Source organism: Henckelia pumila, chromosome 4 (genome assembly GCF_033568475.1).
Source record: "Henckelia pumila isolate YLH828 chromosome 4, ASM3356847v2, whole genome shotgun sequence".
In the NCBI taxonomy this organism is placed as follows: domain Eukaryota; kingdom Viridiplantae; phylum Streptophyta; class Magnoliopsida; order Lamiales; family Gesneriaceae; genus Henckelia; species Henckelia pumila.
In genome coordinates, this window is record NC_133123.1 from 138,990,875 (window position 1) to 139,003,897 (window position 13,023).

At 38.1% G+C, this 13,023-nt stretch overlaps 1 protein-coding gene across 1 annotated transcript; it reads left to right on the forward strand.

Moving 5' to 3' along the window:
- The first annotated feature begins 3,681 nt into the window (after positions 1-3,681).
- On the forward strand, positions 3,682-5,317 carry LOC140866328 (U-box domain-containing protein 28-like). The gene has a single exon (XM_073271299.1). It carries the CDS (start codon positions 3,833-3,835, stop codon positions 5,075-5,077), a length of 1,245 nt encoding a protein of 414 aa, XP_073127400.1. The 5' UTR covers positions 3,682-3,832; the 3' UTR covers positions 5,078-5,317.
- The last annotated feature ends 7,706 nt before the right edge of the window (positions 5,318-13,023 follow it).

Consider the following 13,023-nt stretch of genomic DNA (forward strand, 5'->3'; position numbering starts at 1 on the left):
AGATCAGCTCCACCTTGATCATTCTCAGGAGAATTTCTTTCTGTAGGCAGCTGTTCATTTCCCTGAAAACTCTGCTCAGCTTGTTTAGAGCTGGCTAAATCTGGAGCAAGTTTGTTAGCTTTATAAAATATAGATTCATTAAAGACCACATCTCTACTGATTGCACACTTGAGGTCATCCAATAGCCATACTTTATATCCTTTTACCCCAGTAGGGTATCCAAGTAGAATGCCTTTCTTAGCTCTAGGACTTAATTTACCTTGGTTTGAATGAATGTACACAACACAACCAAAAGTTCTTAGATGTTTGTAATTAGGTTTCAAACCAGACCATTTAAATTCTGGAACTAAAAAATCGATAGCAAAGGATGGTGATAAATTGATCAAGTAACATGCAGTAGAGGCAGCCTCTGCCCAAAATTTGAATGGTAATCCACTTTCACTAAGCATACATCTAACTTTATTCATGATAGTCCTATTCATACGTTCGGCTACTCCATTTTGTTGTGGTGTATATGTGCATGTCCTATGTCTAGCGATGCCATTTTTGGAACAATATTCATCAAACTCATGATTACAAAACTCCAAACCATTATCTGTTCTTAAGGTTTTAATTTTGTTTCCAGTTTGATTTTTTACTAAACTTTTCCATTCAACAAACTTACTAAAAGCTTGATCCTTAGTTTTTAGAAAGTAAATCCAAACTTTTCTTGAGTAATCATCAATCAAAGAAACAAAATATTGGCATTTAGACAGTGAATAAGGTACCTTAGACGAGCCCCAAAGATCAGCATAAATATAGTCCAGAGGTGACTTTGTATTGTGTATTGCTGTCTTAAAACTCAGTCTATGTGTCTTACCTAATATGCAGTTTTCACAGAAGTCCAACTTGTTGATATGCTTTGAGTCCAGAAGTCCTTGTTTACATAGCTCATGTAGCCCCTTTAAACTCATATGTCCTAGCCTTTGATGCCAAAGGAGAGTTTGATTCTTATCAGATGTAGTCACATGAGTTTCAGAAGATAAGGTAGATCCTTGAAGAAAATACAACTCTTGTTTCAGAATGGCTTTCATTATAACTAGTGAACCCTTCACTACCTTGAGAATGCCACCTTGAGCTTTATAGGTTAGTCCTTTCTGATCTAATGTACCTAAGGAAATCAAATTTCTCTTTAGATCAGGGATATATCTTACATCAGTCAGAATCTTGACTGATCCATCCCACATTTTCAACTTCACTGATCCAACTCCCAGAATTCTGCAAGACTCATTATTTCCTAGTAGGACATAACCTGTTTCTGTCTCTCTAAAATCTGAGAACCAATCTTTTCTTGGAGACATGTGATAAGTACATCCAGAATCAAGGATCCATTCATCAGTTGGATTATCCGATGAGATAGTTAGGACTTCGGCTTCTTCATAACCTTTCATTATATTTGCTGCATCAGTGTTAGAAGATGTATCTTGTCCTGGATTGGTTTTCCTTTGAGGACAGAATCTTCTTATATGTCCCTCCTTTTTACACAGCCAACAAGTCCTCTTTGATCTTGACTTAGACCTCGATCTGGATCTCCATTTACTAGTTGAACCCTTTCTCTCAAGAGATCTCCCCCTTACATTCAACCCTTCACCAGCAGGCTTTTGAAGCTTTCCATTAGCTTTCAAATCCAATTCTTTAGAATATGCAGCCCCTGTCACTTCTTCAAGAGTAAGTGTTTCCTTGCCATACTTTAAGGTATCTCTTAACTGATCATATGCTTTCGGCAGAGAGTTGAGCAGAAAAATTGCTTGGTCTTCCTCATCAATATTCACTTCCATGTTCTCAAGATCCGATAACAGCTTGGTGAATTCATCAATGTTCTCATCAATGGACTTGTTTTCATCCATTTTGTAGCTATAGAATTTCTGTTTTATATATATTCGATTGGGTAGTGCTTTTGTCATATACAACTGTTCCAGCTTTAGCCACATATCAGCAGCTGTCTTTTCCTTTACAACCTTCCTTAGAATTTGGTCACTTAAGCTAAGAACAATAGTGTTTCTTGCCTTCTTTAGAAGATCTGCCTTGTTCTCCACAGTGCTTGGAATCTTGGATTCTCCTTGCAAAGCATCGTCCAGACCAAGATTACCAAGATGAGCAATCATCTTTTCACGCCACAGATTAAAATCGTTCTTCCCATCAAATTTCTCCACCTCAAATCTAGAAGTAAACATTGCTAAAGAATGCCCCTGGCCAGTAGACATCCTTCTCAAGAAATCTTTAAATAGAGACGAGATAGAGACTTATAACAGAAAGTTCTAATATAACAAGATCGCAGCCTTGAGCCCAAGATTTAAAATCTCAGGCTCTGATACCAATTGTTGAAACTACTCGTTTCCAGAAAACAAGATATTTCACAATCCAAAAGTTCAGCAAAACACTTACGAATAGCAAACCAAAGGAAATAATCAGAAAAACAATAAAACTCAAGAACACAGGGAATTACTTGGTTCGGATTATACAAATCCTACATCCAAGGTTCTGGGATCAATCCCATAAGAATCCACTAATCAACAAACCAGATATAGTTCAATACAACCCTCGACAATATGAATCTCCAGCTATAAACCAGCTTAGAACAGAATCAAAACAAGAACAGAAGCATACTCCTTATTCAAGATTCCAGCAGCCAACAAAGAGCCTCTTCGATTGAATCTGTAACCCAGAAGTAAGCATACACGTTCTTAGAGGATTTTGAACGAAACAAGATGTGAATCAGAAGCTCTCGATCTCTCGTAGAGAAAGAATGAAAAACTCTCTTGCTCTTCAGATCTGAAACTTCAAGATGAATGACTCAAACCGAGAAAACTCCTTTTTAACTGATCTTAGCTCACTTAACTGCCTAACTACCAAGGCTTTTAAATCTCAGCCTTTAGATCAACTAATTAATCAATAAGGAAGATCTTGACCGTTAAATGAAACTAATGCTAAGTCAACACTAAGTCTTCACATTAGTCTATATATAGGTCATTTGTTTTATATATCAATCTGTGTGAAGAATTCATTTTTTTTTTGTTTTATCAGTTTCATAGTTCATCTTCTCTCTTTCTTCAATGATTCTCAACTTCCTAATTAATATCAGTGCATAAAATTTCTATCATATTTCATTATTTTGAGTTATCAGTGGCACCCGAGCCAAGTAAAGATTGATGGCTTCCGACAATTTTGTGCACCCAACCATTCGGACAATCAGCATAATCAACTTTTATAATTTAATTAATTTAAGTGGAAACTAACATTTAATTTCAGTTTATGAACACTCAAAAAATTGATCTTTTATATACTTAAAACCAACAACCATTTATTTATAACAATCGCAAAAACTTTTTTTTTTTTTAACATAGCATTTATGAACAAAGAGTTGAAGACTAAGTGACTAACCTCGCGATTGTTTGTGGATCAATCAATGTATACAGTTTGTTTCTTTTTAAAAAAGGGGATTATATCTGTACTACATTTCCCAACGAATGAAATATTCCAACAGCACATATGATAATAATTAATCAAATAATTGTGATCCACTCCATCGAAATATTATCGCAAAATTGACTCTACCTAAATCAAGGATAAAAAAATAAAATAATAATAATAATTCTTCAACGCGTGGGGTCCAAAGTCCAAACACATCCCACCGTAAAACGGGAACCTTTTGTCTCACAATTTATGACCTAACAATCAACTAATTCATAATAAAATCATAACTTAATTAATTATTAATTTTAATGTGTTTTTAGTCTTGGAACAGTGCAGATAAGAACACCGTTGGTTTTCATCTTCCCCGAAACAAAAAAATATGGCAAGAGAAAAGAGAATACAGGAATTGCATATCGCAGTGCCTAGTTTGTTCCGTTGCCCAATCTCGATGGACGTGATGAAGTCTCCGGTGAGCCTCTGCACCGGCGTCACATACGATCGCAGCTCCATCGAGACGTGGCTGGCTCTCGGCCACAACACGTGTCCAGCCACCATGCAAACCCTCCCCTCCACCCACACCACGCCCAATCTCACGCTCCGCCGCCTCATAAATCACTGGCTCTCCCAGCCTGATGAGGTTCTTCAGCCGTCGCCGGTAATCTCGAAACAGCAGGTGGCGGAAGTCATCGAAGCCGGTGAATTCATCGATCCTGTTTCCCTGGAGAAGATCATCGGTTTCATGAAAGCCTCGGAGGAGAATCTCAAGTTCGTCGCCCAGTCTTGTGATGCAATTTCGAGGCTTTTCGAGGTTTTCGGGAAGGCCGATGATGAAATTCGAGTCTCTGAACTGAAAGTCGAAATCTTTTACTTGATCGCGCAGGAAAACGTGGTCGGAGAGAGATTGATATATATATTCAAGAGTGATATTGAAAAAGATTGGTTTTCATCATCATTCGCTTTCGTTTTACAAAAATGCAGCTCGGAATCAAAGCTTAAATGTGCGAAAATTTTGGAGCTAATGGCACAAAATCCAGAATCTCATTTCACAATCGCCGGAAAGCCAGAGCTACTGCGCCAACTTTGCAACATGCTCACCGTGGATCAGACCGATACATCCGCCGCCGAAGCCAGTTTCTCAGCTCTATCAGCGATGTCGAAGTACTCCAGGCAGGCGAAAAAGGAGCTGATCCGGTTCGGTTTAGTGGCAAGAGTCGGGGAAATACTCTGTTCAAGTTCGAGTTCGAGTTCGACTCGTGCGATCAACGAGAAGGCTCTGGGGATGCTGGCGATGATTGCCACGTGCACGGAGGGGAGGGCGGTGATCGGCGCAGACGAGGAATGTGTGGTGGGGGTGGTGAAGAAATTGATGAAGTGCTCCGGCGAGGCGACGGAGGACGGTGTCCGGGTGCTGTGGAGCGTGTGTTGGTTGGGGCGGGACACAGTGGCGCAAGGGAGGGTGGTGAGAGTCAACGGGTTGACCAAGGTACTACTTGTGATGCAGAGTGATTGTTCGGAGAGTACAAGGCGGATGTGCGGGGAATTGGTCAAAGTGCTGAGAGCGAAGAATGTGAAGTCCAATTTGGGTCCATACCAGACTAGGACCACTCACATCACGCCTTATTGAATTTGACTATAATTAATTTATTTGTCACAAAGTGTTAGGTGTCACCGCTAAATTTATAATTATCACCCCCACCGCGCGTAATTGCATGTAATCGGTGGAAACTTGGCATGGGATATCATATTTTAAATTAGTCTCGGCTGGCGTACGTTGTTGACTTGTTTCATAAATGGGACGGTATAGTATATACATTTTTATGCCAATGCATTCAAAACAGTTTTTAATGCGACGACCATTATTTGATCCGAGAAATGAGACGATGAGCTTATGTAATTATACGGTTTTACATGTTGATTTTGTGATATGAATAATTTATTTGGGTATGTTAAAAATATTATTTTTTATTATAAATATACGTTGTATTGACTCGTCTTCTGTGAGAGATCGTCTCACAAAAGATATATTCTTAATAATAATATATGTTTTTTTTTCCAAAAGTTACATAGGCATTCTCCTTTCTCCGAGTTTTTTTTATTAAATAATAAGAAATTTAACTACATTTATTTTCTTAATAATTAAAATATAATTTTTTTACAATTTTTAAAAATATATAATCCAGGAAATTTTTTTTGAACAAAAATAACAGTTTAGGAGCCGGGGGTTTGCGATATCGGCCCTAGCTTAAATTTTCGAGGCATCACTGACCCCCGCTTTAGTATCAACTAGAAAAAAACATGTACGCACGTGTTATCAATTTATTTTTAGTCAATAATAATCATATTAATAATAAAATATTTGTATTTCATAATTAATATTCAATTAAATTTATTTGATCAAATATGAATAAAAAGTTATATTGATTAGTGTTGGGTTCTCTGCAATATAATACAATAAAAAGATATTTTATTATAAAGAAAAATTATGCAATTACACATACTTTATAATTAACTCATTTTTAATCAAACTTTATTAAATTATTGCAGTATTTGTAAACAAATGAATTCTAAAAAATAAATAATAAATTAAATCAAGGGAAATATTTAGAAGTAGTATGTTTTATATATTTAACTTTATTAACTTTTCAATAATATTTTAATCTACGTCAATGCTTTTATTATATATAATACAACGTATGAGTGAATAAATAATAAAACCAAATGACGAATGTTCTCTAAAAATCCATTTATATGTAATATAGTGAGCAGATATGGAAAATCATTTATACATTTAAATTATTTTTTTCCAACGTAAATCCTAATAACAATTTCAATTAATTGACTCAGTAATTATATACAGAGATATGTGAAAATTATTTTTACACTAACTTTTTCAATACAAACTAAATACTAATGATAATTTCAAGTTATGGACTTATAACAATACAGAGACATGAATAATAATGAATCTATATAAATTTAAAGTGATTCTTAGTTATCAGTATTGCATTTTACATAAAATTTTTAATTGGTAAAAAAATCAAACAAAACTCTTTTTTAAAATGATAAAATTTAGAATGAATACGTAGTGACCCGCATCGTGATCACCTACTAATTAGAAGCTTAAGCATGCATTTAAATTAATTAAAAAAATGATCAGAAATAACAGCAAAAAATCATAAATAAATCCTCAAATAATGATACAACCAAATCGAATAAATACCAGTTAAAATCTTAATCTAAAACTCTTCTGAAGACTCCTGCTACCAAGACCTGGTCACCGACCAACTACAACTCTCGCTCCTGATCCACCTGCAAACCTGCCCCGTCGAATGAGGTGTTCGAGATAAAAGCAGGGACGTGAGCGCTAACGCCCAGTACGTAAAGTATTGAATATACAGGTCTATATGATGCATGCAACATGAACTATGAATGCTCTGGGTAACTGGGATCATATCTGGAAAATCATGCTCAGTACACAGGCGCCTCCAATATGTGCATGCTGCTCCGAAGATCCAGTGGGTGCCACACATACTGAACCCGATCTTGGACTATCACCGTCCTGGGTAAAACCGCACACGCTGCCCTGTCGGTCCAGTGGGTGCCACACGGTACCCGATCGTATAATAACAATAACCCTAGGGCTGAGCGACCCTAGAACAACTGATTATCTCAAAAGGATAACAGACTCAACATGGTATGCAAATGCCGCATATAAATCATGAACATTAAATCATGCATATCATGACAGATAATAATGCAACACATAATTATGCAACACATAAACATGTATATTCAGCTGGCTATCTCAGTCTGTACTTACGTACCTTAGTTCTACTAGGCAAGCTATACCAGCTCTAAAGCCCAAGCCTATACACCGCACTACAATGCAAAATACTCATGCATTATAAACTTATTCTAAAAGTCTTAAATAATCTATAGCATACTCCCTATTTACTATAAGGAACTAGAGCTATACCTGCGTTCGTCGTCAGCCCGCTGATGACGACTGCCCCAGAACTTGGGCACCGCTCCGCCGCAATCCTGGAGCACCTGGCTAACCTCCGGACCAAGCCTAGGAAGGCTGAAAATACCCCTAAACCCCTAAAACCAAGCTAGAACCGAGAGAGAATGTGTGAAATTGTGTTAGAAATGAGGCCCTCGGATGGCCTATTTTAGGCAAAGTTCAAACGGTCCGAACTGGGTTCGGACGGTCCGAACTGCTACTTGTCCGAGCCTTTTAGACACCTGGACCCTGCGGAGTTCGGACGGTCCGAACTCGGGTTCGGAGGGCCCGAAGTGGTTCGGAAGGCCCGAACTTGTCCGTATGATCCGAACTGTTTTGGTCCTTCCGAAGTCATTTTTGGACCCCCAGGACCTACCCTACCATTTTCGGACGTTCTGGATCTGATTTTTCACTTATTTTTACCAAATAAGGACTCCTTAAACATGTTTTGACGCTTTTAAATTTATATGTTACTTTCTAAAATGTTTAAAATCGCTTAATCTTGTAAAATGAAACCGGACTACTACATTCTCCCCCACTTAAGATAATTTCGTCCTCGAAATACATCTTAAGTACCGACATGGACTTGAATAAGAACAACAAGTTCTTTATTCTCTCATATCATTTTACAAGACCTCACTGGATCCAAATAATTACTAGTAACATCATGGTCTCTAGACTGGGGTAACTTTCCAATAACCTATCTGAAGTACAAAAAACTTCCAGAGCAATAATGGAAACCACCCAAATAATTCTTACAATCGCTTAATAAGAAACCCAAATCATCATGCTGATCATGTCCCTGATCTCTATATGCAACTCTGATAAGGCCAGACAATACTGATCAAATTTCCTGGTCTCCCCCAATACCACCAGTGAAAACTATCCATCCAGAATGTACACTTGTCAAAGAATCCTTTTCAAGACTATTCTGTTAACGAAAACAAAAATATGTATCTCTGATAAAGTCAGACGATAGCGTTCAAATCTCTTGGCACTAATCCAGTACCAATAACAAATTCATAAAAACATTCCTTTTGATAATTATACCCCTTGCTATAACTGTGCAAAATATCAATACTCAGGTAGCCTCCCCCAATAGCCTATCTGGAATAAACTTCCCAGAAAATACCGGCGTAGGTCGCGCTTCCTATCCCGTCTTGAACAATCCTGCATAGTCCTCAGCACCTGGTATATTCTATCACTGAATCTATGATGAAAATCCATCATCAAAAACCAATGACACTAACACTGAGTCATCTCAGACACTATGTCAAACCACTGACTTTCTGAATCGTTTCAGGAGAAAGCCCAGAACTGATCACCAGCACAACTCTAACCCGTTGTTATGCAAATATCTATTAATTCATCATCGCTGAAAATTAATCATAAAATACTTGGAATTAACTACAGAAAATCCCAAATCATAATTCCACATAATTTTCAAATTACAACTTATTACCATTATGTTATCACAAAACAGAACTATCAAACCAACTAAAATACATCATCCGTAAAAATCATTATGAGCGTCATCATTATTTTTTGACTGTGTCTGAGCTCCCTGTAAAGCATATATCTGACCCTGCATCCGAGACTGCTGACCATCTCCATGATGCCTACCCTGGGTCCTCTGTTGTACTGATGCCTCAGACTGTCTACTAACCTGAGATCCCATCCTAGATGCTTGTCCACTCTGTCCACTACGCTTGAGACAATCTTTCTTGAAATGATCAACACTTCCACAGATGAAACAAGCTCCAGCAGCTGCTCTACAATTCTCAGTAGAATGATTTCTCCCACAATGATCACACTGTAACTTATTCTTGCCCAACTGACAAGTCTCACCAGATCCTGTAGATGAAGAAGATCCAGATTTCTTAAATGACTGAGTGCGTGGACCCAAAGAACTCATGGGTCTTGATGAGTAGAAGGATCTGTTACAGCGGATGCTGTCCTCTACCTGGTAACATCGACTCACTAATTCCTCGTAATTCATCTCATCTCCCACAGCAACTCGGTCATGAATCTACGGATTAAGGCCCCGAAGAAACAGATTATACTTCGCCTCTGTGCTATCCGAAATCTGGGGGCAATAGGGTAGTAACTCAAAGAACTTCAACTGGTATTCCTCGATCGACATCGATCCCTGCCGCAAACCCAGCAACTTACTAGTCTTCGTCTGTCGGAGAGCAGGAGGAAAACACAGCTTATGAAAAGCCGTGCGGAACTCATCCCAGGTAGAAATTCCTCGGGCTGCAATAAATGGCGCAGAAGTAGAATCCCACCACTTTCGAGCTCGTCCTTCTACCAGGAAATCAAGAGTATCCATCCGCTGCTCCTCAGTGCATCGAAACTCTCGGAAACAAACTTCCATACGTCGTAGCCAGTTCCCCGAATCCTCCGGTGACTCTCCTCCGACTAAAGGTTTTGGGCCCATTTGCATAAATCTATGCATGCTGAAACGCCTGCGATCATCATGGCGATGGTGATGACAGCCTCGACGATGCTCTCGATCGTCCTGATCACCCCAGCGTCCACCTATGCTACCGTGACTACTCTCGCCACCATGTCACGCCATCTATACGATGATCAAAGTATTAAACCCAATTTCAACAATCTAGATCCCAAGATTACTATGCATGCTTTGATACCATAAATGTAGTGACCCGCATCGTGATCACCTACTAATCAGAAGCTTAAGCATGCATTTAACTTAATTTAAAAAATTATCAAAAATAACAGCGGAAAATCATAAATAAATTCTCAAATAATGATACAACCAAATCGAATAAATACCAGTTAAAATATTAATCTAAAACTCTTCTGAAGACTCCTGCTACCAAGACCTGGTCACCGACCAACTACAACTCTCGCTCCTGATCCACCTGCAAACCTGTCCCGTCGAATGAAGTGTCCGAGATAAAAGCAGGGACGTGAGCGCTAACGCCCAGTACGTAAAGTATTGAATATACAGGTTTATATGATGCATGCAACATGAACTATGAATGCTCTGGGTAACTGGGATCATATCTAAAAAATCATGCTCAGTACACAGGCGCCTCCAATATGTGCACGCTGCTCCGAAGATCTAGTGGGTGCCACACATACTGAACCTGATCTTGGACTATTACCATCCTGGGTAAAACCGCACACGCTGCCCCGTCGGTCCAGTGGGTGCCACATGATACCCGATCGTATAAGAACAATAACCCTAGGGCTGAGCGACCCCAAAACAACTGGTTATCTCAAAAGGATAACAGACTCAACATGATATGCAAATACCGCATACAAATCATGAACAGTAAATCATGCATATTGATGAGTGCATTTTGTATGCATTAGTTTGTGATATTTTTATATCAATTTTGTGTGCATTCAATTATTTTTATGTGTTTTAGTGCATGTGTGTGTATTTCACTCTCTGGGTTAATTTTGTAGGAAAATGGATTTTTGAAAAATGAATTACGGATCAGCCTTGGTCAAAAATTACTTTTTACTTTTAGAGAGCTCCAAATCGAATCTCCACCGTTCAACATGAAGTTCCATATGTTTTGAAGGTGCTGTACAAATTTCAGCTTGATCCGACGACTATAACTGAAGATATAAATTTTTCAAGAAAATTGCGCGCAGGCAGGGATGTAAGCATGGACCCTGTGCATGGGTCCGGATAAGGGTCCGTGCAGCTTCGTAAAAAAATCGTTGTTTCCAGTTTAATGCACGGACCTAAATACGGACCCTTATCCAGGGTCCGTGCATGTCGCAGAACCAGAAAAAATAGAATTTTTGGGTATTAAAATTTTCAACTTTCCGGGCTTTATTTCTTGGGCTTTCAAAGACTTATAAATAAGAGAGTTCAGAACGTGATTAGGGGTTCGAATTGCATCAGATAGACGGCGGCTAGGAGGCTTGGAGATTGAAGAACGCTTCATTCGAGTTTTTCTTCCCTTGTTCTTTTTATTATTAAACTTTTGTTTGAACTATATTTTCGTTTATTGATTAGTTTTTCTTCAACCAAAACAGCGAGATTGAGCCGAACAATTTTATGTTGAATATGTGGATTTTGATTTGAGATTTTTAGATCTTTCTTTAATTTATTGATTATTGGATTTAAATTTTGTCTTGTGAATAACCTGATCAATTATTTACTTGCTTGTTAATTAATTTCGAGTCAAAAGGTTAGGAATTGATTTTGATCACTCCAATAATTGATATATGGTTAAACCGACTAAAAATAGTATTCGGTTTTAGTATGCGGTTTTAGGTGAAAACTGAATTATCACAAATATTGAATGCATTCATGTTTGATTAGAATTATGAAAATTAATCCGTCATAACTTGAATAGGTTTAACATGTTCTAGAAATAGACTGTTAAACAAGATAGGATAATTCGTCGTGATTTAAGATTAAATCTGGATCTTAGATTCGTCACTTGTTTGCATAAATTGTTCGGTACCTTCGTGTGTCTTGGTTATCTCTATTTAATTTAATTTATTCTTCTTCTATTTTAATTCTTATTATTTTTAGTAATCAAATTTTTATTTAATTCGTTGCATCCTTCTTTATTATTTTTGTCTAGATTAAGTAAAATAATTAGATCTTCAGAATTGACAACAGTCCCTGTGAGATCGATACTTGGACTCTTTGCCCACTTTACTATTGCTTGACATAGTGCACTTGCTAGTTGATACCGAATTAAGCGGTCAAGTATTTGGCGCCGTTGCCGGGGACTGTTTAGTTAATATTAGGATAGATTATTTGCTTGAGACTAGACTTATTATTATTATTATTAATTTCCTTTTGTTTATTTAATTATTTATTTTACCTTGTGAGGTACTTGGAGATGGTTAATCGACGGATTTTCACAAGGTTTACCCAACAGTTCGCATGCGATGATGAGCCAAAAGTGAATTTTGATTATGAAGATGAATATCAGTTCATGTCGAGTGTTGTTGGAGTGACGAACTTTCAATTTCAATATCATGCCAAGCTTGAGGGCGTAGAAAATCAAGATCCATACGTAGAGCCGTATGATTCTTACTATGGGCGGCAGCCGCTCTTTGATGACTGCTTCTGCATAGTCGGGCTATAGACTATAATTTTAGCGTTGACTGGGAGGCACTTACTAGTAAATACCGAATTAAACTGTCACATATCATGACAGATAATAATGCAACACATAATTATGTAACACATAAACATGTATATTCAGCTGGCTATCTCAGTCTGTACTTACGTACCTTAGTTCTACTAGGCAAGCTATACCAGCTCTAAAGTCCAAGCCTATAATCCGCACTACAATGCAAAATACTCATGCATTATAACCTTATTCTAAAAGCCTTAACTAATCTATAATATACTCTCTATTTACTATAAGGAGTCGGAGCTATACCTGCGTCCGTCGTCAGCCCGCTGATGACGACTGCCCCAGAACTTGGGCACCGCTCCGCCGCAACCCCGGAGCACCTGGCCAACCTCCGGACCAAGCCTAGGAAGGCTGGAAACACCCCTAAACCCCTAAAACCAAGCTAGAACAGAGAGAGAGAGAGAGAGAGAGAGAGAGAGA